Source organism: Onychomys torridus, chromosome 10, assembly GCF_903995425.1.
Source record: "Onychomys torridus chromosome 10, mOncTor1.1, whole genome shotgun sequence".
NCBI lineage: Eukaryota > Metazoa > Chordata > Mammalia > Rodentia > Cricetidae > Onychomys > Onychomys torridus.
This window is the reverse complement of record NC_050452.1, coordinates 71115577-71141834: the sequence shown is the minus strand read 5'-3', so window position 1 is coordinate 71141834 and position 26258 is coordinate 71115577. Positions and strand designations below refer to the sequence as shown.

General features: G+C 38.0%; 1 protein-coding gene across 1 annotated transcript in view; it reads left to right on the top strand.

Moving 5' to 3' along the window:
- The window catches only part of Ccdc18 (coiled-coil domain containing 18), a 118485-nt gene that overhangs the window by 1606 nt on the left and 90621 nt on the right, over positions 1–26258 (top strand). Inside the window, exons 3-9 of the mRNA XM_036200377.1 lie at positions 1153–1295; positions 2176–2347; positions 4203–4361; positions 8652–8758; positions 13569–13697; positions 18530–18626; positions 24183–24304. Of these exons, the coding sequence (XP_036056270.1) occupies positions 1156–1295; positions 2176–2347; positions 4203–4361; positions 8652–8758; positions 13569–13697; positions 18530–18626; positions 24183–24304 (926 nt within the window). The 5' untranslated portion in view covers positions 1153–1155. The remainder of the gene's footprint in view (positions 1–1152; positions 1296–2175; positions 2348–4202; positions 4362–8651; positions 8759–13568; positions 13698–18529; positions 18627–24182; positions 24305–26258) is intronic.

The window sequence follows — 26258 nt, the reverse complement described above, 5'->3', positions numbered from 1 at the left end:
CAATGAACACATTAAATGAAATAGGAGAGAGGTGAAAATGTAAGACTATGCAGTTAGAGCTGTAGCAGGAATACAAAGCCTAAAGCTTTTAATTTAATTTAATAATTAGAAAATATCCTTTGCTGTGATTTTAAAAATACTAATTTTATGCCGGGCGGTGGTGGCGCATGCCTGTAATCCCAGCACTCAGGAGGCAGAGGCAGGTGGATCTCTGTGAGTTCGAGGCCAGCCTGGGCTACAGAGCTAGTCCAGGCCAGGCTCCAAAACTACAGAGAGACCCTGTCTCGAAAAACAACAACAACAACAAAATTAATTTTACTTTATGTGTGTGGGTGTTTGGATCCTCTGGGACTGGAGTCACAGACTAATGTGAGTCAGGCTGTGGGTGCTGAGGACAGTCATAGCGAGCCTTTGAAAGAGCTAGCCATGGCCTTCAGTTCAAGCCATCTCTTGAGCTGCGTCATGATTCTCCTCTGTTAGTTAACCCTGGAGCTGCGTGCTCACCAGCTCACCAAACAAAAGGCTCACCCCAGGTAGTTCCATGAGTTGAGTTGCTAAATGTCTTTTTTGTTTTGTATTTTTTTGAGAGAATGTCTTACTGTGTAGACCAGGCTGGCCTTGAGTTCATCTGCCTCTACTTCCCAAGTGCTAGGATTAAAAGAATAGTAACCATATTCAGCCTCTAAATGTCATTTTGATCTGAGATTATGACTTGTGAATGTGAGTATATTTAAATTTTATAACCACTGTGAATGGAAGGAAGATAGCTTATCTGATAATACTACCTTTTAAGAAAAAATGGAAGATTTTAGTGGTAACATTTTATCAGATGCCCAGTGCTTGTAAGGTGATTATTAAATTCTAACACTTCATATTGATATTAATTAGAAAAATATACCTTGATTCATATCTTGGTTTGACCCTCTAAAATTTGCATGACTTTGAACAAATTTTTAAACAATTACATCAATTCATTTGTGTATAAGTGTGCACATTAAGGTGGCGGTCAAAGGACCAACTTGTCTGTGGGTCCTGAGGAACAAACTCAGGCTGTCTGTCTTGGTGCCAAGCACTTTCACAGTTTCTTCTTAAATGTTATTGCTCTGAGAATATTTTGGCAAAGTATAAGCCATTTCTTTGTTTTTTGTTAAGGAAATGGAGTCTAGTTCATCAGCCAACTATAGTAAAGACAACGACAATGAGGAAGAAAGTTTGCTTGCAGATGTTGCTTCATTAAGACATGAGCTGAAAATAACAGAATGGAGTTTGCAGAACTTAGGGGAAGAGTTATCCAGGCAAGGAAATAAAATCACATGTATAAATTAAAGTATTAGTTTATAAATGTAAAATGACTAGATTTCATTATATGTTATGTTTAATATGCCTCTGGACTAATTTTCTATGCTTTTTAGTACAATTCAGTTTATGAAAATGGAAATTTTTTTTAAAAGATTTATTTATTATGTATACAGAAGAGGGTGCCAGATCTCATTACAGATGGTTGTGAGCCACCATGTGGTTGCTGGGAATTGAACTCAGGACCTCTGGAAGAGCAGTCAGTGCTCTTAACTTCTGAGCCATCTTTTTTTTTTTTTGAGACCGGATTTATCTGTGTAGCTTTGCGCCTTTCTTGGAACTCACTCTGTAGCCCAGCTCACAGAGATGTATCTACCTCTGCCTCCCGAGTGCTGGGATTAAAGGCATGCACCACCACCGCCTGGCAAAAATGGAAATATTAATGATCATTTACATATTTAAAAAAATCTTGCTGGGCAGTGGTGGCGCACGCCTTTATTCCCAGCACTCGGGAGACAGAAGCAGGTGGATCTCTGTGCGTTTGAGACCAGCCTGGACTACAGAGTGAGTTCCTGTACAGCCAGGGCTACACAAAGAAACCCTGTCTCGAAAAATCAAACATCTTTAATATATCAGGAATCAGTATAAAATGTATATTCATAATTTCATTAATCTTTCATCTTTTTTTCTTTTACTCTTGAAGTAAAGATAGTCAGAAAATACATAGATTGCTAATATAAACTAATTGTGATTTATGGAAAATGTATTGCAAACACCATCTTATGTTCATAGCTATGGATCTAATTTCTAATTGTTATATGTGGAAATTTGTGTTAAAAATTATGTCAGACTGAATTATAATTTTTCTTTGTTCTGTAGTGTTAGTCCAAGTGAAAATTCTGATTGTGTCTGCAATTCTTCAAGATCTGAAAGGCTTATTTTGGAAGAGCTTACTCAACCTAGCCGCCTGGGACATTTAAATTACCCACTTTATAAGAAAGTTTGTAAAACATCTGGTAGTACTGATTTTCAAAAGAAACCAAGAGAGAAGGTTATTATTTTTATACCTATTTAAAATAGTTTTTCTTTACATGCCTTATTCCTGTTTTCTCTAGTTTTTTTCTGTTTGAGATTGGAATATAATTGTTCTTGTTAAATATTGTTATATGTGTATGAGTGCTTTGCCTGCAATTAGGTTGTAGAGGCAAGAAGCGGGTGTTGGATCCCTTGAAACCAGAATTATAGATGGTAACTTCCAGTTGTGAGCGTCTATTGTGGATGCTAGGAATTGAACCCAAGTCCTTGAGAAGAGCAACCAGTGTTTTTAATTGCTGGAGCCATTTCCCTGCTCCATAATTGTTTCTTCTCTATCCTAACTTTTCATGCAATGAAAACTCCACAGTTAAGAGGAAAACTATGAAATTTTCATTGTATTTATTATGGAGAAATTGCCACTTTATATTATTTAAATAAAAAATATAAAATATGTATAAAGAGAAAAGGCAAGTGAGTAATTATATGCATCTGGAATCACTAGAAAACTAAATTATAAATTTGCAGTGAAAAGCCAGGCATGATTGTGTGTAAGTGATATTTTGTTGTACCCTAATAAAGCTTGCCTGAAGATCAGCGGACAGAGCTAGCCACAGATTTAGCCACAGAGGTCAGGCAGTGGTGGCATACACCTTTAATCCTAGTACTCAGGAGGCAGAGGCAGAGATCCCTTTGGATCTCTGTGAGTTCATGGCTACCCTAGACTACACAGGAAACAGCAGGCAGTGGTGGCACACACCTTTAACCCCAGCACTAGGAAGGTTGAGATGGGGTGTGAAATGGCTGGGTGAGAACGGCAGCTAAGCATGAAGGGACAGGAACTCAAGAGGCCCTTCCAGCTGAGGACTCAGAGGCATTCTGAGTCACTTCAGTCAGGATTTGTGGAGTTGGTGAGGTGAAAAATGGGTGTTGCTTGTTCCTTTGTCTCTCTGATCTTTCAGCATTTACACTAATTTCTGGCTCCAGGTTTTTATTAAAAGACCATTAGGTTTCATGCAACATCCGTGGCTCATGACTATCATCCTAGTACTTAGAAGACCCAGGTAGGAGAATTGCTATGAGTTTCAGGACAGCGTGGCCCGAAACCTTATTCCTAGTAAACAAACTAACAAAAAGGCTGAAGATATAGCGCTGTTGGTAGAATGTTGCTTAGTGAGCATGGGCCTTGGGTTTGATTTTTGAGCACCTCATAAACTGGGCATGGTGAGTTTGTCCAATAACCCTAATACTCAAGAGGTAGGTAGAGGCAGGAGGATTAGAAGTTCAGTCATCCTTTTATATATAGGGAGTTTGAGATCAACCTGGGTAAGAGAACCTATCTAAAAAAAAGTTAATGTGTAAAACAATTAGCTACTAAAAATGGCAGGATGTGTTTTTGTATGCCTTTTCTTTTATGTAGCTTGACTTTATAATCTGTACATGTGTTTCTCAAAATTTTGAAAATAATAAAATGTACTATAAGATATATTTAACAGCATAGTAATATAAATGTAAAATACATGCATAAGTTAAAGAATGTTTTGTTTCATTGTTGGTTGGCATATGTATTCCTTCCGTATCCTCTTTTATACACAGGGTGGCTGTGAATATCTTCAGGTGCAGAGATGGAAAGATTACTGTTATATTTATACTCAGGAATGCTATTGTTGACTTCCCAAATAATACCCCAGTTTAATAAAGTGTACCACTCTTTTACAGTTTATACTTAATTGGACTACACAAGTGGATTAGAATGTAATCTCATCTTTGTTTTATCAGTTCCCCCAAATCTCATTGGCAATTATTGCCACTTTCTACTAATTATATATAAACATCAAAGAATTTCATGTACATTGTTCTTTTCTTATTTTCAGGTGTCTTTTTCATCTGCTTCTGTGGATCAAGAGATTAAAAGCCTTCGAGAGAAACTTAATAGACTTAGGCAACAGAATGCTTGTTTGGTCACACAGAATCATTCTTTAATGACGAAAATAGAATCTGTCCACTTTGAATTGACACAGTCAAAAGCAAAAGTATGTCTCTTGAAGTGTTAAGAGAATATTTGTAATATTTTATGATTTATAATTGGAAAATATTTATATTGCCTATCTAGCAGGTAGAAAATTTTATATGCTACTTTAATATTGACAAGGGATGAAATCATTATTATATCTGAAGATAATCTAGGAGAACTTTTAGTTACTTTTTCATTTAGGTAAATCACTTTTTAAAAATTTTGCTTTTCTTATTTAAGTTATGAGTGCTCTGTCTTCATGTATGCCTACACGCCAGAAAAGGGCTTTAGGTCCCGTTATAGATGGTTGTGAACCACCATGTGGTTGCTGGGAATTTAACTCAGGACGTCTGTCAGAGCAACCAGTGCTCTTAACCACTGAGCCATCTCTTCAGCTCAAATCAACTTCTTAAAATTGTTAGAAACTTAGAAAGTAGAAAAAAAAAAAAGGACTGGAGAGATGGCTTAGTGGTTAAAAAGCATCTGTTCAGTTTTCAGCACCCACATAGTGGCTAACAGCCATCTGTAACTACAGATCAGAGGATCTCATGCTCTCTCTGCCCTCTGAGGACACCAGGCATACACCTGGTGGACAGACAGGCAAGTCACCTCACACATAAAATAAAAATCTTAAAAAAAAATGAAGAAAAGTCATCTTGAAATTTTGTCGTTTAGAAACCCCCTTATTGTTTTATTACATAGCTGTATTCATACTATTTTGAATAGTTTGTTGTTGTTCTTTTTTTAACTTGAAAATTTATTTTATTTTGTGTGGGGATATGTTTCTACATTATGTGCAGGCAGTGCCTGTGGAGGCCAGAAAAGGGTACTGGATTTCTGGGACTGGAGTCGTGGGAATTGAATGTTGCTCCTCTGGAAGAACAGCCATTGCTCTTAGCTGCTGAGCCAATTTCCAGCCTGTAGTTTTTACTTCATATATACTCTTAGGCATTTTTTGGTTCTTTTACATGACTTTTCCATGTTATTTTTTGTTAGCAGTATATTTCATTATGTGATACCATAACTCAGTTTTCTTATCTAAATTATTTTATTGCATCTTTGACTGTATTATTGGTATCATAAAATATGAGTGATTAGCTGATTGTGGTGACACATACAAATAGCACCTCTCCTTTTAGTACGATGCCCCAAATGGAAGAACTCAAGATATCCAGTCAGAGAGATGATAATGTCAGCTGGTATGCCCATAAAATATATTGCAACAAAGCCTTTACTTTTTTAAAGAGTAAAGTATTGGGACTGGAGAGGTGGATTAGTGGTTAAGAACACTTGTTGCTCTTGTAGAAAATCCAAGCTTAGTTCTCAGCATCTTCATGGTATCTAACAACAATCTGTAACTCCACTTTCAGAGAATCTGATGCCCTTTTCTGGCACAGACATATGTATGCAAGCAAAACACTCATACACATAATTTTTTTTTTTTTTTTTTTTTTTTAAGAAAAGGTAATTCGAGTAGTGGTGGTGCACTCCTTTAATCCCAGCACTCAGGAGGCAGAGGCAGGTGGATCTCAGAGTTTGAGGTTAGCCTGGTCTACATAGTGAGTTCCAGGACAGCCAGGGCTACACATAGAAATCCTGTTTCAAGAAACAGAAACAAAAACAAAAAATAACCCAAAAAAGAAGAAAAGGTAAATATAGACTAAGACTAAGGTACAGAGTTGCTTGATTTACATGAAAGACTATGAGGTTAAATGATATATTATGTTTATAGTACATGTGAGTTGAAGGAAAAGAAATATGTTCAAGATCATTTTCAGTTACTTGTCAATCTCAAATGTGCTGTCTGATATTTCTAGTGATAGAAAAGCACTGTTATGAAAGCTCACATCTGTGTTGCCAGCACTGAGATATGAGGATCCACCATTAGTCTCAAGGTCTATTTAGGATGTTCCAGATCAGCCATGGCCAGTTTTAAAAACCCCAAACAACCAACAAAAAATCATTATGGAGCTATACACATGTAAAGGTCTCACTTTTTTTTTTTTAAAACTTTGGTTTTTGTTTTGTTTTCTGTATGTTTGTTTTTCGGGACAGGGTTTCAGTGTGCAGCTTTTGGAGCCTGTCCTAGAATTCGCTTTGTAGACTAGGCTGGCCTCGAACTCACAGAGATTGGTCTGTCTCTGCCTCCCTAGTGCTGGGATTAAGGGCATGCACCACGACTGCTCCAGTAAACTTTGGTTTCTGAGGGAGTATCTTATACATCCCAGTCTGTTCTTAACTCATTATAGTTAAAATGAACCTCCTTCCTTCTGTTCCCAAGGGCTAGGATTATAGGCAAGCACTACTATATCCTGTTTTCAGGGTGCTCAAGATAGAACTCAGAGTCTCCAGCATACTAGACAAGAATGCTACAAACTGAGCTAAATCCTTTGCCATTGTTTTTTTTGTTTGTTTTTGTCTTGTGTTTTTGAGATTTTATGTAGCCTGTACTGATCTTGAACTCATCATAGCTGAGGATGACCTTGAACTCCTGATTCTCCTGCCTTTATTTCTGAAGTACTGGGATTACAGGAATATGCCATTATGCCAGCCCCTCAGTTTTCCTGTTTTGTAAAATCTAGTCTTTGTGTGTGTGTGTGTGTGTGTGTGTGTGTGTGTGTGTGTGTGTGTGTGTGGTGTGTTAACATATCTTTAAATAGCCCTTTATTACTTACGTTGAGTACAAGAAGAGCACCTTAGTTTTCTTACACCTTTTGTATGATAGTGTAACTGTCTTCCCTTTCTTATTTTGCCTGTTAAATGTGAAGTCACTTGTGTTTGTCTTCCAGCTCTTCAGTATTTGTTCTGTGTATGTGAAAGTGATTTTTTTCATTTTGATTTTTTCCAGGATATGTTCTCAGTATTATTTTTATACTTCCATTGAGTCTTTTGGCTGTCACTTTATTTCTTCCTTTGGTAAAGCTCTTGGTTCTGTTTGTTTTGTGTTTTATAATATCCAGATGCAGTATAAAATGTAATCTTTTTTTCTTGCTTACTGCAAGCACAGAAATTGGAAATTGTCCATGTGGTGGCGAAGTCTGTTCATTTGTGAATGATGATTTATAGAAGTAGACGTTTTCTAGGAAAGTTTTCACTGATCCCAGAGGAGGACTAGTTGTAATGGTCTTTATTTGGAGCTAATTTCTTCAATAAACAATATTTGGATCTAGGTGTGGTGGTGCATGAATCACTTGGGAGGCAGAGGGAGGAGTTGGGCAGTGGTGGTGCAAGCCTTTAATCACAGCACTCCTGGAGGCAGAGGCAGGCGGATCTTTGTGAGTTGAGGCCACCCTGGGCTACATAATGAGTTCCAGGACAGCCAGAGCTATGTAGAGAGGCCCTATCTCAAAACCAAACAAAACAAGAACAACAAAGAACTCCCAAACAGCAACAAAATCTTTGGCTTTTGCTTGTGGGGTAGCCCCAAATGAGATGGGAGTAGAAACTTGGGTGTGTGGTTGTATATTGATCCCATTATTTATATCTATTTCATTTCCGAGGCCTTTCCTGCTCAATATCTTCATGTCCTTTCTGCTTTTAGCTTGCTGTTGGTGTGCTGAGAGTGGAAAAGGGTTGGTGATGACTTCGTAGACTCTGGACTATCTTTTTGTATGCAGCATGTCTTCCCTGTCCCCAACTTCATGTTCTAAACTTACTTCATAAGTATAAGCAGTTCCCATTGATATTTTGTATTCCTCTCCTGCTTTAGTAGTTTTACTATGTCTTTCTGGCTGTAAGGTTACTATATTTTTCTGAATTATCTAGGTTTTCTCTATTACACATCCTTCTTAAAGTCAGTTTTGTTTTTTTGGAAACAGGGTTTCTCTGTGTAGTCCTGGCAGTCCTGGAACTCATTCTGTAAACTAGGCTGTCCTTGAACTCCTGCCCCTGCCTCCTGAGTGCTGGGATTAAAGACATGCACCACCACTGCCCAGCTCCCAAAATTAGTTTTTAAGTCATAAAAATTCAATATATATTTCTTACCTAACTTTTCACTTTGATCATATAAATATAGTCTTTTAACTTACGTAAAATTAATCTTCCTAGATAGTGTCAGGAGTTGTATGTAGTTTCCCCCAAGGATACTAAGATACTTGAGAACAGTGGCAGATACTATGCTGAGTCTGTCTTAGGATCATTGTGTACATATGAAAGGTGAGGAAAGGAACAGGAAGGACTAGCTTTGTGTTTAGCCAGTGACTGAAGAGTCTTTTTGAACCTTCTCATCTGACAAAGAAAGACTACACTCTAAATAGATTGATTTATTTCCTGAAACATAGTACCATAAAAAGTTGTTTTTATGTTTTAGATGTCTATGTTTGAGTCTGTGCAAGAGCAGGCAGCCAACATCCCGATCTTAGAAGAACAGATTATAAATTTGGAAGCAGAAGTTTCAGCTCAAGATAAAGTTTTAAGGTAAATGTACTGTGTAGCTTGGAAATTTTTATTTTTATTTCTATTTGTTTTATCTTATTAAGTACTATCTCTTACCTCCATTCCAGTAGATCTTTAGTAATTTAATAAGATCTTAGGACATCATTAAATTCATTTCAATCAGTTATAGCTTCTCACAGCTGTAATTTACCTTCAGGGTACAAGAACTAAAGATGGATTATTTTAAGCTGAGGTGCTTATTTGCAGAATTTTATTTAATATGAATTACTTCATTTCTTGCCCTCTAATGCAACATAAACCCCTTTGCTTCAATATAGTGTAAGGACAAGAAATAGGGTATTTTATAATTAATTCTTACCGTCTGCTTTGAATATAATGTATACTGAGCATCATGCAATATTTGAGTTATTCTAGTAGTGGGAGATCCCACATAGCATTGTATCTGGCTTGAATTCCAGAGTGTTAGCACCAAGGCTTTGAAATACCTTTTGTGAGTCTACCTTTTGTTAGTGTTACCTTGGTTTGAAGTGTTTGGTTCTTAACTGAGAGTTCTTCCTGAAGGGTTCAAAGCCTTTGCAAAGCTTGCTTATGAGAGCGCTTTGAAAACCAAGAGGTCTGGTGCTTGAGAATTACTTAGGCATTTGGTTCCTTCAAACAAATTGTCAAAATTGACTCGCTAAGAGGTATAAACTGTAAAATATTTAAAAAAGCCTTTTGAGAAGCAAAGGCAGGCAGTTCACCAGAAGCTGATTTCCCTGCTGCTTCTAAGCTAAAATTCATCCTGTAGTGACCCTAATTCTTCCATGGACCCTTGAAAAACAGATCACTGACAATTCTTACTTCAGTTTGGGACTAGCAGTATTAGCATTATCTGGGGACTTGGTTGAGTCCTTTGTCAAGCTACTAAACCACAAACCTTGAACCGTGAAGCTCAGGTACACACACATACATACACACACACACACACACACACACACACTCACACACACTCACACACACTCATACACACACACACTCACACACATTTTGGAAGATGAAGCTCAGATGTGTGTGTGTGTGTGTGTAATTGATATATTCGTTTTGTTTTGGTTTTTGGTTTTCAAGATGGTTTAACTGGGTAGCCCTGGATATCCTGGAACTCGCTTTGTAGACCAGGTTGGCCTCTAACTCACAGAAATCCGCCTGCCTCTTGAGTGCTGGGATTAAAGGAATGCACCACCACCATCAATATATATATATATATTGATACAAGGTTTTTTTCTTTGTTGCTCTGACTGTCCTGGAACTCTCTCTGTAAACCAGGCTGGCCTTGAAATCAGAGATGCTCCTACCTCTTCTTCCAGAGTTCTAGGATTAAAGGCATGTACCACAATGCCCAGCTAAGTTTTTAATAAGTATCATAGGTGATTCTGATGTATATTAAAAATGTCTTTTACCAGTTTAGAACTTTACTTACACTACATTAAATTTAATGTATTTTTGGTTTTGTGGATTTTTTTCTGATCAGTTTTTTTAATTCTTTGAGAGTTTCATACAGTGTATTTTGATTATATTGTTCCACTGTCCCAACTCTTCTCAGATTCACCCTTATCTCCCTATGCTTATGACTGTGTGTGTGTGCAGGAGCTCACTCACTCACTTGCTCACCCTCTCCCCCGACTTTGAGTCTTTTTTTGTGTTGGAGTGTAATTGATATACCAGAGTTTACACCATTAAAGAAAAATGACTCTCCTTTCAGAAGCTATCAAATGCTAATAGCTTCTCAGTTATGGGTAGGACTTTGTGCCTACCTCCTTTTTCCATTCTGGAATTTCATCTGGCTTGAGCTTATAGAGGTCTTGTTCATGCTCTTATAATTGTTGTGATATATGTATCTTCCCTGTTTTTTCTATACACTGTTTTCCCTAAAATCACACACTTTTCTTTCTTTCTTTCTTTTTTTTTTTTTTAAGAGAAATTGTATTTGTTTATTATGTATGCAGTGTTCTACCTGCAGGCTAGAAGAGGGCACCAGATCTCATTACAGATGGTTGCTGGGACTTGAACTCAGGACCTCTGGAAGAGCAGTCAGTGCTCTTAACCTCTGAGCCATCTCTCCAACCCTGTTTTTGTTTTTTTGAGACAGGGTTTCTCTGTGTAGCTTTGGTGCCTGTCCTGGATCTCACTCTGTAGACCAGGCTGGCCTCAAACTCAGAGATCTGCCGGACTCTGCCTCCTGAGTGCTGGGATTAAAGGTGTGTGCCACTGCCTCCCAGCAAGTCACACACTCTTAAAATCTTTCTGTTCTCTCTTCTATGAAGATATCTGAGATAAGATGTCCCATTTAAGGCTGAACACTCCACAGCCTTTTATTTTCTACATATTGACCAGTTGTGGATCTCTGTGTTAATTACCATCTACTATCAGAAGAAGCTTCTCTGATAAGGGTTGATCCATGCACTGTTGAGTATAAAAACTAATTAGGAATTGTTTTCATGCTATGTACATTTAGCAGAATAATATTAGTAGAGTTCCCCCTAGGGCTTATGAGCAGTTTAGCCACAAGTTCTTAGTCTTACTGACAGTGCCAGGTATGGGTTCCATCTCACGGAGCAGGTCTTAAATCCAAGGACAAAGTGGTTGGTCACTTCATAACATTTGTGTCACTCCTGCCTCAGTGGGCATATCTTGAGAGGCAGGTCATTATTGTAGCTGGACGTGTTCAGCTTGATGAGATTCATGAGAACTTCTTTTCCAGTAGTGTTCATGGAACCTTGAGCGCTGTGGAAGCTGTCCAGTAGGGATGAACTTCCAGTTGAGTACTAGCTAGATTTTTCCATGTTCTATGTATGACTCAAGTATATATATAGTTCTTCAGCAGTAGGCTCTCACCATCAAATTCTGGAAGGTAACTAAGAGCAGTGGCAGTATTCCGTAATATTTGGGGTTCCATGGGCCCATTGGCCAATAACTCAGAAAGGGGTAACCTGTTCCTGGTCTGGGGAGCTGGTAGCTTTTTTTTTTCTTTTTAGTAGAGAGTGGTATCTACTTAGGGACTCCTTCCCTCCCCACTCCGTTTTAGGATGACTCCATTTAAACTTTTGTATATGTATATATTTTAGGAAGCTTCTACAGTAATAGGTTTCCATATTTTTTTTTTCAAAAGGTCTTTAATGTTAGTTATTCCTCCCTCCCCATATTCTTTCTACCCTGCCCTTCCATCTCCCACACCATTTAATCCTTCTTGTCTCATTTTTCCACTTCCCTTTTATAACATTTTATTTCCCTTTTCTTGAAAGATCTTTCCTGTGTACCCTTTCTAGTTACCTAACCTCTATGGGTTTAGGAGACAAGGTCTTGCTATGTTGTCCAGGTTGGATCTGAATCCCTGGGCTCAAGTCATCATGCTTTAATGTCCTAAGTGATTGGACTAAAGGCATACATCATTTTATCTGGCGTGATTTTTTATATCACATGTAATAGTTATTTGTAATTGGGTATTTCTTTTTTAAAAATTTTGTTTTTTGTTTTTTTCGAGACAGGGTTTCTCTGTGCAGCTTTACGCCTTTCCTGAATCTCGCTCTGTAGACCAGGCTGGCCTCGAACTCACAAAGATCTGCCTGGCTCTGCTTCCCGAGTGCTGGGATTAAAGGCGTACGCCACCAACGCCCGGCTTAAAAATGTTTTTATTACATTTATTTCTTCGTTGGGTGTGGGTGGTGGTGTGAGCATGCCATGGCATACATGTAAAGGTTAGGAAAACCTGCTGTAGTTACTTATACCATGTGGGTTCCAGGGCTTGAACTCAAATCCTCAACCTTAATGGCAAGCACCTTTACCTTTAGCAATCTTGCTGTCGTTTGTTTGCATGTTAACGTAGGGTTTTATTGTGTAGACCAGGCTGGCCTCTAATTTACTGAGCTCTGCCTGCCTCTGCCTCCTGGGTGCTGGTATTAAAGGTGTTCCTGGACTGTTTCTTGTACTCTTATTTCTTCTAATTATTTTATGTGTATGTGTATTTTGTCTGTATGTAAATATATGCACCATGTACATGTCTGCTGCTCATGGAGGCCAGAGGGTGTCAGATTCTTTGGACCTGGAGTTATAGGTGCTGGGAATTGAACCTTAGTCCCATGGAAAAGCAGCAAGTATTCTTAACCACTAAGCCATCTCTTTATCCCTTGTTATTGTAGTAATTTTTCATTTTTACTGTTCTCAATATTTTGGGTAACTAAATGATAATAATCAATAAATAACAAAAAATTTCCAGCACAGAATTTGTACTTCTTGCTACTTTATCATTTTTGTGTTTTTTTTAATTGGGTAGAACATTCAAAGATATCTTTGGTTGTAGAAATGGTAACAATTATATTTGCTTTGTTTCTGAAGTATATAGAAGTGCTTCTAGTTACTTTGTTGTTATAGAGACTATACTGAAGGATGACTGAATTTCTGACCCTTTTCCTCTTGAGTGCTGTGAATATAAGTGTGTACCACCATGCTCAGTTGTTGAATGTGAAATATGATGTGTGAGCTTTGACTTTCGATGGGTTTTTCATTTGATGAAAGTTTTCTTTTATGCCATATAAGTAGTCTTCCATTAATAACTTATGAATATGCCTTTCTCATTGTATATTTGTCTTTTTAACTCAATGATTTGAAGTAATTGAATTCCTATTGTTACATTATTCTTTTTTTTTTTTTTTTTTTTTTTGGGCTGAGGCCCGAACCCAGGGCCTTGTGCTTGCTAGGCAAGTGCTCTACCACTGAGCTAAATCCCCAACCCCACATTATTCTTACATTTCTCCAGTAATCATTTTTACAGTTCTTAAAATTTGTTCTCTATTTATAGGGAAGCAGAAGATAAATTAGAGCAGAGTCAGAAAATGGTGATTGAGAAGGAACACAGTTTACAAGAGGCCAAAGAGGAGTGTATAAAACTGAAGGTGGACTTACTTGAACAGAGTAAACAAGGAAAAAGGTCTGTGAGATTTCCTTATTTGTTTTATATACCGAGAGTTGAACCTGTGCGTGTTATACCTCTGAGCCATATCTCTTTTAAAGCAAATAACTTATTTTTGAGATGGGCTGTTGCCATGTAATCTTGGCTGGCCTAGAACTTATAGGGCAGCCCAGGCTGATATCCAATTTGCTGTAGTCTTTCTGCTTCATTTTCTTTCTTTTCTTTTCTCTTTTCTTTTTTTTTTTTTGAGACAGTGTTTCTCTGTGCAGCTTTGCGCCTTTCCAAAACTCACTCTGTAGCCCAGGCTGGCCTCGAACTCACAGAGGTCCGCCTGCCTCTGCCTCCTGAGTGCTGGGATTAAAGGCGTGTGCCACCACTGCCTGGCGTCTGCTATTTTCTTAATTGACACATACATTATTTTTCTTATTTGCCTATGCCCTCCACCTCGTCCAGTACTCACAGATCACGTGTTTGTTTTATTTTCAAAAGTACATTCCCAGGATTCCATTTGCCATCATTTTTAGAATCATGTCTTCTAACAACTGCATTACATGTCATCATGTGGCTTGATCATGTTTCGTTCATTTCTCTCATATTGAACATTTGCTGTTTTCCCAATATTAAGACATGATGTCACATGACTGTGCTTGCATGTAATTCATTCTTTATGTCTATCATTTTCTTTAGGTTAACTTCTAAGAAATAGAATCTCTGAGTCAAAGGGTAATGTTTTAAGACTTTTATGAAAATGAATTTACCAAATTGCCCTTCAGAAAATTGTATTTGTCTTTTACTCTTTTTAATTGGCTAATTAATTTATTTTGCATCCCAGCTGCAGCCTCCCCTTCCTCCTCTTCATTCACTCCCTCTTCCCACCTCCCTTCTGCTCCCCACTCAATCCACCTGTCCTCCACATTTGCTTAAAATGGGGCACGGCTCTCATGGGCATTAGCAAAGCATAGCATATCAAGGTGCCAAGACTAAGCACCTTCCCCTGTATTCAGGCTGGGCAAGGCAATCCAGCATGAGGAATAGCTTCCCAAGAGCCAGCCAAAGCACCAGGGACAGCCCTGCTCCCATTGCCAGGAATCCCACAAGTAGACCAAGCTACACAACTGTCACATATATCTAGAGGGTCTAGGTTGGTTCCATGAAGGCTTCTTGGCTGTTGGTTCAGACAACGTGAGTCCCCATGAGGCAGGCTTACCATTTCTGTGGATTTTCTTCCAGTGTCCCCGACTCCACTCTTGGCTCCTACAATCCCTCCTCCTGCTCCTCAGCAGGACTTCCCAAGCTTGGCCCAGTGTTTGGCCTTGGGTCCCTGAACCTGCCTCCATCAGTCACTTTTGAAGGTTCTCTGCTCTAGTCACCAATATGATCTCAGGGGATGGCCCATTCAGTCTATGCATCCACTGCTGCCAGGAGTCTTAGCTGGGGTCATCCTTGTAGACTTGTGGAAGTTTCCCTTACATCAGGCTTCTACCCAGTTCTGTAAAGCCCCCCTTTACAGTCATCTCTGTCAGCACTCTCCCTCTCTTGCCACCCTCCCAACCCATCCTTCAAGTTCTCATGTCCACCCACTCCCAGTCAACCAGATCTCCTCTGTTTCCTTTTCTCAGGAAGATGCATGCATCGCCCGTCCCTCTTGAGCCCGCCTTGTTACCTAGCCTCTTTGGGTCTGTGGATTGTAGCGTGATTATCCTTTACTTTACACTTAATATCCACTTATGAGTGAGCACATACCATGTTTGTCTTTCTGAATCTGGGTTACCTCACTCGGGATAATTTTTTTCTAGTTCTATCCTTTTGTGTTCAAATTTCTTTTCTTTTCTTTTTTTTTTTTTTTAAAGATTTATTTATTTATTATGTATACAGAAGAGGGTGCCAGATCTCATTACAGATGATTGTGAGCTACCATGTGGTTGCTGGGAATTGAACTCAGGACCTCTGGAAGAGCAGTCAGTGCTCTTAACCTCTGAGCCATCTCTCCAGCCCGTGTTCAAATTTCTTGATGATGGGATTATGGGTCTAAGGTACTAGGCCTTGCTGGAATGATCATCTTTAAGTACTAATAAATTCTTACATTAATAAATATTTAATGCTTTTGAGTTTAAATTAATGAAATTTTATAGCAAATATTATTAGGGAGTTTTTGTTCATTTTGTTTTCTTTTTTGGGCTCAGACTCGGTGCTTTGTACGTATATTAAGTAAGCACTGTACCAACTGAATTGCATCTGTATCCTACTGTAACTTTTATATAGGATTAAATCATAATCTAAATGTAAAAATGTTTTAAAAGGTTTGTTTATTTAATGTGAATGAACATTATACCTGCCTATGTGTATGTGCACTACATGTGTGCCTGGTGCCTATGGAAGTCAAAATAGGACATCAGATCCCCTGGAACTGGAGTTATAGATGGTTGTTTACTGAAGAAAGTAATCTTAGCTACTAAGGGGCTTGAGGAAGTCCACGAGTTTAAGGCTTAGCTAAGCTACAGAGTGAATTCACCTTCAGCCTTTGCAGCTTAGACCATATTTTAAAATAATTTAAAGAGTGCTGGTGATATACCTCAGAACATCACCACCATGTACAACTAGGTTCAATCCTCAATGCCACAAACAAAAAAACAAACAAATAAATAAATAGGTAACATTGTCTTCAATATCAAGGTACTTGTTTTCATATGCACTTACACTCCTAAAGACTACTACAAACATATATAAAAGTCATTTTTTCATGTATATAGGTTTGGAGGAACATTTTTACAGCAATATTTGGTAGGCAGTATTTTGTAGTGGAAAATGTTTATGTTTGGGAGTCAGTTAATTTTATCTCTTATTGTCTTTGTTATCTTGGAAAATCATTTAATTTTTAAAACTTTAGCTTTTCATCTACGTAGTTGGGTAGGACTTTGACTTTCTTTGGATTGCCAGACCCTAAATAATGACATGGGGACTTTATTAATTTTGAAAAATTGGCCTTTAGTTTAGGCTTTTCTCATTAATTCTTATAACTTAAACTAACCTGTTTCTATTATTCTATATTCTGCTATGTAGTTCTTCACCTTTCTTTCATTCTGTACATCTGACTCCCTCTGTGTCTTGCTGGCTTCTCCTGCTGTACCATATTCTAACCCTGAGTTCCTCATCCCTACCTAGTCTTTCCTGCCTAGCTATTGACAATTCAGCACTTTATTAAACCAATCAGGTACCTTAGGCAGGCAAGGTAAAACAGCAACACATCCTTACACAGTTTGCTCAGATATCCATAACACATCTATTAAGTTGATACTTCCTTGGTATGCATGAGAAAAAAACATGTAAAATGCCTATTAAATAATTAAGTACTAACAAATATTACTAGGTGGCTTAATATGTGCCTTAGTTAGGGTTTCTATTGCTGTGAAGAGATATGTGACCACGGCAACTCTTATAAAGGAAAACATTTAATTCAGTGGCTTATAGTTCAGAGGTTTAGTCCATTACCATCATGGTGGGACATGGTGGCGCGCAGGTAGACATGGAGAGTTTTACATCTTGCACAGACAACAGGAAGTGAACTATCTCACTGGGCATGGCTTTGAGCATGTATGAGACCTCAAAGCCTACCTCCACAGTGGCACACTTCTCCAACAAGATCACTTACTCCAACAAGGCCATACGTCCTAATAGTACCACTTCCTTTGGGGGCCTTTTTCTCTCAAACCACCACAGGTATGATTTTAAGTATAAAAATACTTTCTTGTATAGGGATGATATTAATTAATGAAACAGTGCTGTCAGCTAAGTGTGAGAAATGAGAAAAAAGTCAGGCCTACCCAGGAGGTAAGGAGCAAGGTCTGGCTTAAATATTGCATGGTTGTGGTTGGTTTTTTGTTGTTCAGTTTTATGTTAGTAAAAATTGCTGGTTTTGTTTTTGTCTTTAGACAGGGTCTCACTATGTAACTCTGGATGACCTAGAATTTATTATGTAGACTAGACTGGCTTCAAACTGAAAGAAATCTGCCTGCTTCTGTCTCTTGAGTGTTAGTGGTTTTTATTGTTGTTGTTTGTGTTTGTTTTTTAAGTACCTTTTAAAAATTAACTTAATTTTTGTATAGGTCATAGAACTGAATATCTGACATTGTGTGCTGTAGATTGATTATATAAGACAAGTTTTATAAATGTATTTTTCAGTGTCATGGTGCTTCTCTAGTCTGTTTTCTAGATTAGGGATAGAATTGCCAATGCATAGGAATTTCGGTATTTCTGAGTTGATAAGCATTTCATGCTATATTTCATTTATTTTGCTTTAGTGAGAAAGTTACTGTGGTAAAGCCATCATTTCACAGTAAAGCCTGCTACTCTGTTTTAGTTTTAGTTAAAAAAAAAAAAAAAAATCTACTTCTGGGCCTGGAAAGATGATTCAGTTGGTAAAATCTGCAATGTAAACATGAGGACCTGAGTTTGGATCTCCAGAACCCACTAGGCACCGCTGCATGCATATGTCTGTAATCTCAGCACTGGGGAGATGGAGACAGGTAGAGTCTTGGAACTCATTGGCTAGCCAGTCTAGTCCAAACAATGATCCCCAGGTTCAATGAAGGGACCTTGTCTCAAAAAATGAAGTGGAGAACCATTGAGGAAGAAACTTGATGTTGACCTTTGGCCTCCAACTTCATGTTCAAACACATGGACATGTAGCCACATACACATGTGTACACATACACAATAACACATATACCATATATGTCCATACACATATACAAAACCCACATGGTATGCACATACATGCACACAAATTTGCTTAAAGAGTAACTTCTAAAGCAGAGAATTCCTTACTTTTATTATTTCTTTTTAAACTTTAGAGCTGAACAACAAAGGAATGAAGCACTATATAATGCTGAAGAGCTGAGTAAAGCTTTCCAGCAATATAAACAAAAAGTGGCTGAAAAACTGGAAAAGGTGAGAGAAGTGTTTGTTCAAACTCTGTGTCTTGTGTTCATATCTAAAAGTATATAATACATAGACTGATTTTACCTGTGGAATAATAATTTTTTTAAATGTTCATTTTAACTCATATGTATGGGTTTTTGTCTGCATACCACATGTGTGCTTTCCAGAAGAGGGTGTCAAAGCCCCTGGCACTGGAGTTACAGATGGTTGTGAGCCATCTTGTGGGAGCTTTCAAGAACAGCAAGTGTTCTTAACCTCTGAACCATCTCTCCAGCCCTGGAATAATAATTTTAAAGATTTTTATTTATAATAAAATAATTGAAGCAAAACTTTATTTCAAATTTATTTTAATTTTGTTTTTTAAATCATTATAATTTTTAAAGATTACATATATATTTGGAAGGGAGGCTATATGCACATGAGTGTTGGTGCCCATGGAGGCCAGAAGAAAGTATTGGATCACCTGGTGCTCAAGTTACAGGGAACTGAAAGCTGCCTGATGTTGGTGCTGGGAACTGAACTTGGGTCCTTTATAGTACGTGTTCTTAACCACTGATCTCTCTTTCCAGTCTGGCTTATTTTTTGAGATTTGTCTTATGATGTTGTCCAGGGTTGTCCCAAGTTCAAATTCCAGGTCCTTCTGTCTCAGCCTCCAAAGTAGCTATGATAAACTAATATTTAAAATATTAGTTAAGGAAGATGTTCACCAGTACTTTTATTACCAAGAGAAACCTTTTTTTGAAGAAATAGAAGAATAAGCATAACAAATAGAAAAAAATTAGAGAAAGGAGTAAGTGAGTAGAAGTTGGAGCTAGAGAAGCCAAAGCAGAAAACTTATTTCTATTTTCACTGAAAATGAAGACAGAGATTGTACGACCTTTTACTGCCCTCCTGACCCACTGTCCTCTTAGAAGGAACATCTTTTCATCTGATCCTGTACAGAAATGCAATGATTTTTATTACCAATTTAATATCTTTGTAATAAAACCTGTATTGAAGATAACCACAAATTGGACATTCAGAGATATTGAGCTCAGAACAGAGGTCTGATCAAGTGTATTGATAGGAGAGACTTCCATTTTGAGATTATAATTTAAGCAAAGGAATTTAATGGTTTTGTTAAAAAAAAGAAGGTCAGAGAACAAATTCTTTAAGGAAAGTGTTAGAATAAGAAGTTACTAGCTGGGTGTAGTGGCACACGCCTTTAATCCCAGTATTTTGGAGGAGGAGACAGGCAGATCTCTGAGTAAGGCCAGCCTGGGCTACAAAGAGTTTCAAGAAGAAGAGGAGGAGGAGGAAGAGGAGGAAGAGTTCTTACTGAGTATGGTTAAATAAATGTATTCACATATTAAACTTTCATTAGTTGTTGAATTGTAATTACAATTAACAATTGTTTTATATATGGAGCTAAAGCTGGAATTCACTGGTAGAATACTTGCCTATTATGCATCAGACTCTAAGTCCAATCACTAGTATTGCAGAAAAGAAAAAAGACAGTTATTTGGAGTTGGAGAGATGGTTCAATGGTTAAGAGCACTGACTGCTTTTCAAGAGAACTAGGGTTCAATTTCAAGCACACACATGGCAGCTCCAGTTCCAATACCCTAACACAGATGCAGGCAAAACACTGATGCATATAAAATAAAAGTAAATAAATTTAAAAAAAGATGGTTATTTTATATATCAGGCTAAGTGCTAGTCTTTGGGAGATTTAGTGATGTATAATACATAATGCTTATTATGACAAGCACACAGTCTAATAAGACTGGCAATTATGTAGAAAAATGATGTCAGTATTTTGGAATAACATAATAGAAAAGTTAGTGTAGTTGGAGTCATGAAAAGGAGTCTCTGGGGGGACTCAGAAGGCTTTGTGTAATGGGCAATGCCAGTATGTTTGAGCTGCTACTGTATCTCAAAGATAATTGTGTATCGTGCACTAGTGTAAAGCTGAGGAGAAAGTAAAATACGTGTTTTAAATGCACATTTATATCTGAAACTGTATGGAAGTGGTGAGATTCAAGTCAAACATACTGTGAGAGACCAAGCAAGAGGCATTGAAGATCATAGATCTGGGTTGGTGAGATAGCTCAGTGGATAAAGGCACTTGGTGTACAAGCCTGATAACCTGAGTTTGATCTCAGGGACCCACATAAAGATGAAAGGAGAGAACCCAGTCCACAAAGTTGTCCTCTGGCTACATATGCACATGCCTACATACATTCATTGTATGTACACATTTAATAATATTATCTTAAAAAACAGAAAGATGATTAGACTGAGTAGAAAGTAGTGAGATATGAAAGCTGGAGAATAGATGGGATCTGGTGATGGATAGTAAAGATAGTAAACAAGAGAGAAGTATAGTGTTTCTAGGATGTTGGTGTAAGTAACTTGTGGATGATTTTCTCTTGAATCAAGATAGATAATTCGTGGGGAGATGAATTCTGTTTTGGAAATCACTGCAGGATATTCAGTTGTGGATTTCTAATGAGGATTCATACCCCAGGTATAGTCTACAGTATTTAAATGGCAGAAATCTTGGGCATTAAAAATTGCACTGAGTGAGGGGAGGATGGAAGGTACAACTATGGAAGATAACAAATAAAACAGCCTTTAAAATAGGTTGACGAGTAAGTCAGGGGCTAGGTAGTCTAGAAAAGCTGAGATCATTAAGCATTAACAACCAGTTAATCCAAAATATATGGATATATGACATTATTATGATGGAACAGATTATTCTATATAATATGTGCTTTTTTTTCAAGACATGGTTCCTCTGTGTAGTTTTGGAGCCTATCCTGGATCTCGTTCTCTAGACCAGGCTGGCCTCACAGAGATCCACCTGGCTCTGCCTCCAGAGTGCTGGGATTAAAGGCGTGCGCTGCCACCCGGCTAATATGTGCTAGTTTTAAAGAAAATCATTAAAAAGGGAGTTGTCAGTATCAGCTGTTTCAGATTTGTCAAGAGTGGTGAGGAATGAGACAGCTATATGGAATGAACAACCTCTGAAATGAGAGAAAAGAAAGATGAGTAAAAGTAGCCGACTATTCTTTATATAAAGAGGAAATCATTAGTTGGGAGCAGAGATAGAAAGAATGAAGCTAGATTAATAAAAGACATTCAGGACTAGGAGTACCCTGAGCCTGTTAGTAAGTTTGAAGGGAAAGAGCCAGTAGAAGGAAGAGCAAGGAAACATTGAAGATATTGGAGTGACAGAGAGTGGAAGTTCACATTAGTAAGGTTAGTCAAGATGTTTTAATTTTGGGGGTTGGAGAGATGCTCGGTGGGTAAAAGCACTTACTACTTTTCCAGAGGACCTGAGTTCAGTTCTCAGCACCCACATCAGAGAGTTCACAAATGCTTGTAACTCCAGCTCCAAAGGATCTGACACCCGTTTCTGGCTTTCAAAAAGCACCTGTGTACATGTGGCATACACACAACCCTAAAAACAAAACATGTTCTAATTTTAGAGAATATGTTTGTTTTGGTTTTGAGGTACTACTATCACTGTGTATTCAATTGGCCTTGAATTTGCTGGGCATCCCAGATGGCTTGGAATTCATGCTTTTCCTTTCTTAGCTTCCTAAGTGCATGTATCACCTAGATTGGCCCAAGATCCTCTTTCTAAGCAAATGAGCACATTTCTGTCCTTTAGTGAAAAAATATAGATGAAAATATATTGAAAAAAAAAGTGAGCTGGGTGATGGTGGCTTACGTCTTTAATCCCAGCAGTTGGGAGGTAGAGACAGGTGGATCTCTGGGAGTTCGAGGCCAGCTTGGTCTATTGATTGAGTTCCAGGACAGCCTAGGATACACACAGAAATCCTGTCTTGAAAAACAAAACAAAACAAAACAATTTTACATAGGAAGTTGAGGGGTTTTGTATTACATGTTTTTGGTCTAATGAAGATGTTGCTCAGATTTGTATACCATGTTGAGTGAATTATGGGGGAGATTTTGGAAATGTAGGGTGAGTACTTTTCATTATAAAATTGTAATGAGAGGGAAAGCAGCCAAAGTTCTCAAAGGTATATGCAAAAGGACAAGAGCATAATGAAAAATGAACAGCTGGTTAAAGAAAGTAAGACTAGAGTCTTGTAAGTCCAGTGCAGTACTGGCATGACAGCTAAGGAAGAGTTCCAGAAGTTATCATTGGGTACTAAAGGAGAAAGATTTCATTTGGCATTCCTTTGCAGTAAAGTTGTTAATACCATTTACATTGGTTTGTGTGTGTGTGTGTGTGTGTGTGTGTGCGCGCGCGCGCGTGCACGCACAAAACAGTGTACATGAGACATCAGACAACTTTGTGGAACTGTTTTTCTCTTTCCACCTTTACATGATGCCTTAGTACTATTGGTGAAATTATTAAGGCCGCTCCACGTAGTTAAAAGGGAGGTTTATTTTGTGGGGTAACTTACAAATGAAGGGATAGGTTGTAGGGTCTGGCAAAGGTATGGTGCAGTCCGGCGTTGTTCTCTGGAGAACTCTCTCGGTCTGCCTCCAGCTTCCAGTGTCCCAGAACCAAGAGAGACCTGGGTCTTCCGCTTCCTTCCCCTGCCCCACCTTGTGGGCGTGACCATTACCGAAGCCTCAGTTGGGGTTGGAACTTCCAGGCCAATGCTGAGATGGCTACCCACTACATCTTTTCAGTTTCTGTGACAGAACACAATGACCAAGGCAGTTTATAACAGAAAGCTTTCAATTTGGGGCTCATGACTCCAGATAGTTTAGAGTCCATGATGGAAGAGCAAAGGTATGGTGACAGAAACAGCTGAGAGCTCACATGTGAATCCTCAAGCAGGAGGCAGAGAACACATTGGAAATGACCACAGTTTTTTGAAACTCCAAAGCCTGCTCCTAGTGACACACGTCTTTTAATAAGGCCATATCTTCCCATCCTTCCCAAACAGTTCCACCAACTGGGGGCCAACCATTCAAAATGAGCCTATGGGGCCATTATCATTTAAACATGTGCACATGGGTCCCAGGAAACAAACTTAGTTGTCAGGCTTGTATTGTTAAACATCAAGTACCCTTACCTACTGAGCTGTCTTTTTAGCCCCTTGGGTTGTTATTTCATTGGGAGTATTTTAAAATTTCAAATACTAGATTTCTGAAACACTTGTTCCCTCACCCCCACCCCCCCCCCCATCCGGACAGGGTTTCTTTGTGTAGCCTGGAACTAGCTCTGTAGATCAGGCTGTCCTTAACTCACAGACTTCTGCCTGCCTGGAGTGTGCCACCACCACCTTGCCTAAGGGTCGTTGTTAATTACTTGGATGTATAATGCCTATTTAAATTGCTTGCTTTGTTCATGCCACAGGTGACATTGTTCTTGCCAATCTGTTACTGGCCCTGAAGGATTTCTGAATAGGTAGTAACATCCTCCATCTTGTCTTTTGTGTTATGTTTCTTTTCACTATAGTACCAGGGACTTAAATATATGAAATATTTAGCCTATTCCTATTTCTTTCCAAAATCACTATTCATAGTTTTAGTTTGAAACAATGTAAAACTTGTCGTTATATTAGTATATTCGCTTAAAACAAATTTTTGTTTTAGGTTCAAGCTGAAGAAGAAATATTAGAGAAAAATCTTAATAACTGTGAAAAAGAAAACAAAAGGCTTCAAGAAAAGTGTAATCTGTATAAAAGTGAACTTGAAATTTTGAAAGAGAAATTCAGGTACATTGTTATGTAAAAAAAGAATTTTAAATATGCAAATGGGAAAAGGGAAACATTTAAAAACATTTTTTACTATGCACACACTAATAATAATGATGAATAAATTTAAAAAATTAGATTAAAGATATTAGCTGGATTATCTGACTCTGATACTCTATACAATATAATTTTTTAATAACTAGTAATTCTGATCAACTTCGAGAAGTTAATATTAAACCATTTTCATAACCTCAGACTATTAAGGTGGAGAGAGCAATTAAAATATTTTTTTTGCCTAGTTTTATAATTGTAGCACATTTTCCTTAAGGTTGGTACATTTAGTATTTTTGCTTTGGTAGATGAGATAAAATTACTTGAGTAAGTCGTAGCATCTGATGTTATCAATTATAATGTAAACTTCCAGAAGTGAAATGTGGCTAATTATACTCTGATAAAATGTTTGATCACTAAAATTTTTGTTTTATATTTTATAAAATAACTTTAAAAAAAAAGACTTTGTTTTTGTTTTAAATTATGTGTATATATGTGTATATACCCAGGTTGGGAGGTGTTGTACTATAAGTGTTCTTGGAGGTTAGAAGAGGGCATTGAATTTCTATAGCTAGACTTACAGATAATTGTGAGCCAACTAATATTAGTATTGAGAATTGAACTTATTCCTTTGTAAGAACAACATTCTGAACCATTGAGCCTTTTCTCCAGGACCTGTAAAATAATTTTTATACTTAGATATTTTTCTTTTATGACACTTTCCCCACCTACCTATACTGGAGATCAAATCCATGACCTTGCAGATGTCAAGCAAATAATGTACTACTGATCTATGTCCCTTGTCTAGTAATTAGACTTACATGTTTACACTTGTATTAAATGAATGATTCTTTGACAATTTCATATCCGTGTGTGTACATATACACAATATAGTCTGGTTACTCTCCCTCCAGTCTCCCTCCCGCTTCTTTCAGCATTACCCCCAGTCCCATTCTCATGCTCATGTCTTTTTGTTTTGTGTACAACTGAGTTTAATCAGGGCTGTCTCTGTGTCGTGTGTTTTGGACTATCTAATAGAACTTGATGGGTTCACCAGTGAAGTATACAGCTGGAGACAGTGACTCCCTTCTTTCCAGATCCATCAGTAGTCAATAGTTCATCAGGGAAGGGCAGGCCCCAAGTGTCCCTCCCTAGTTCTGTCTTTTAACAGATCTAGTCTTATACAGGTGTAGTGCAGGCAGTGGCAAGTGCCATGAATTCATGATTGCAATGGAAGTTTCATGTCCCGAAGATAACATGTTGAAGCCCTTTGTGTGTTTTCTGTTTCAAATAATGTTGGCTATGAGTTTGTCATATGTAGCCTTTATTGTGTTGAGGTATATGTTTCCTCCATCCCTATTCTCTCCTGGGATTTTAGTGTGAAGAGATGTTGGATTTTGTTAAAGGTGTTTTCTGTATCTGTTGAGATGATCATGTGCTTTCTGTGTCTTTATCCATTTGTATGATTTATTATATTTGTATATATTAAATCCCTTCTGCATGTCTGGAATAAAGCCAACCTGATCATCTCTAATTTTATTAGGTTTTTTGAGACAGGGTTTTTCTGTGTAGTTTTGTGCCTTTTCTGGAACTCACTCTGTAGACCAGTTGGCCTCGAACTCACAGAGATCCACCTGGCTCTGCCTCCCGAGTGCTGGGATTAAAGACATGCACCACCACCACCGGGCTTGTCTTTTTCTTTTTTAAAAAATTTATTTTTATTATTTGTGTGTCTTTTAAGTGTGTGTGCAGGTGCATGTAGTGGCCCTCAGAAACAGAAGATGGCATTGGGTCCCCTGGAGCTGGAGTTATAGGCAGTTGTGAGCCATCTGACATGGGTGGTGGGCTCTGAACTTTAGTTCCCATGTTAGGAGCAGCAAATAATTTTAATTGCTAAGCTATCTCCCCAGCCTTTATCCTTTCA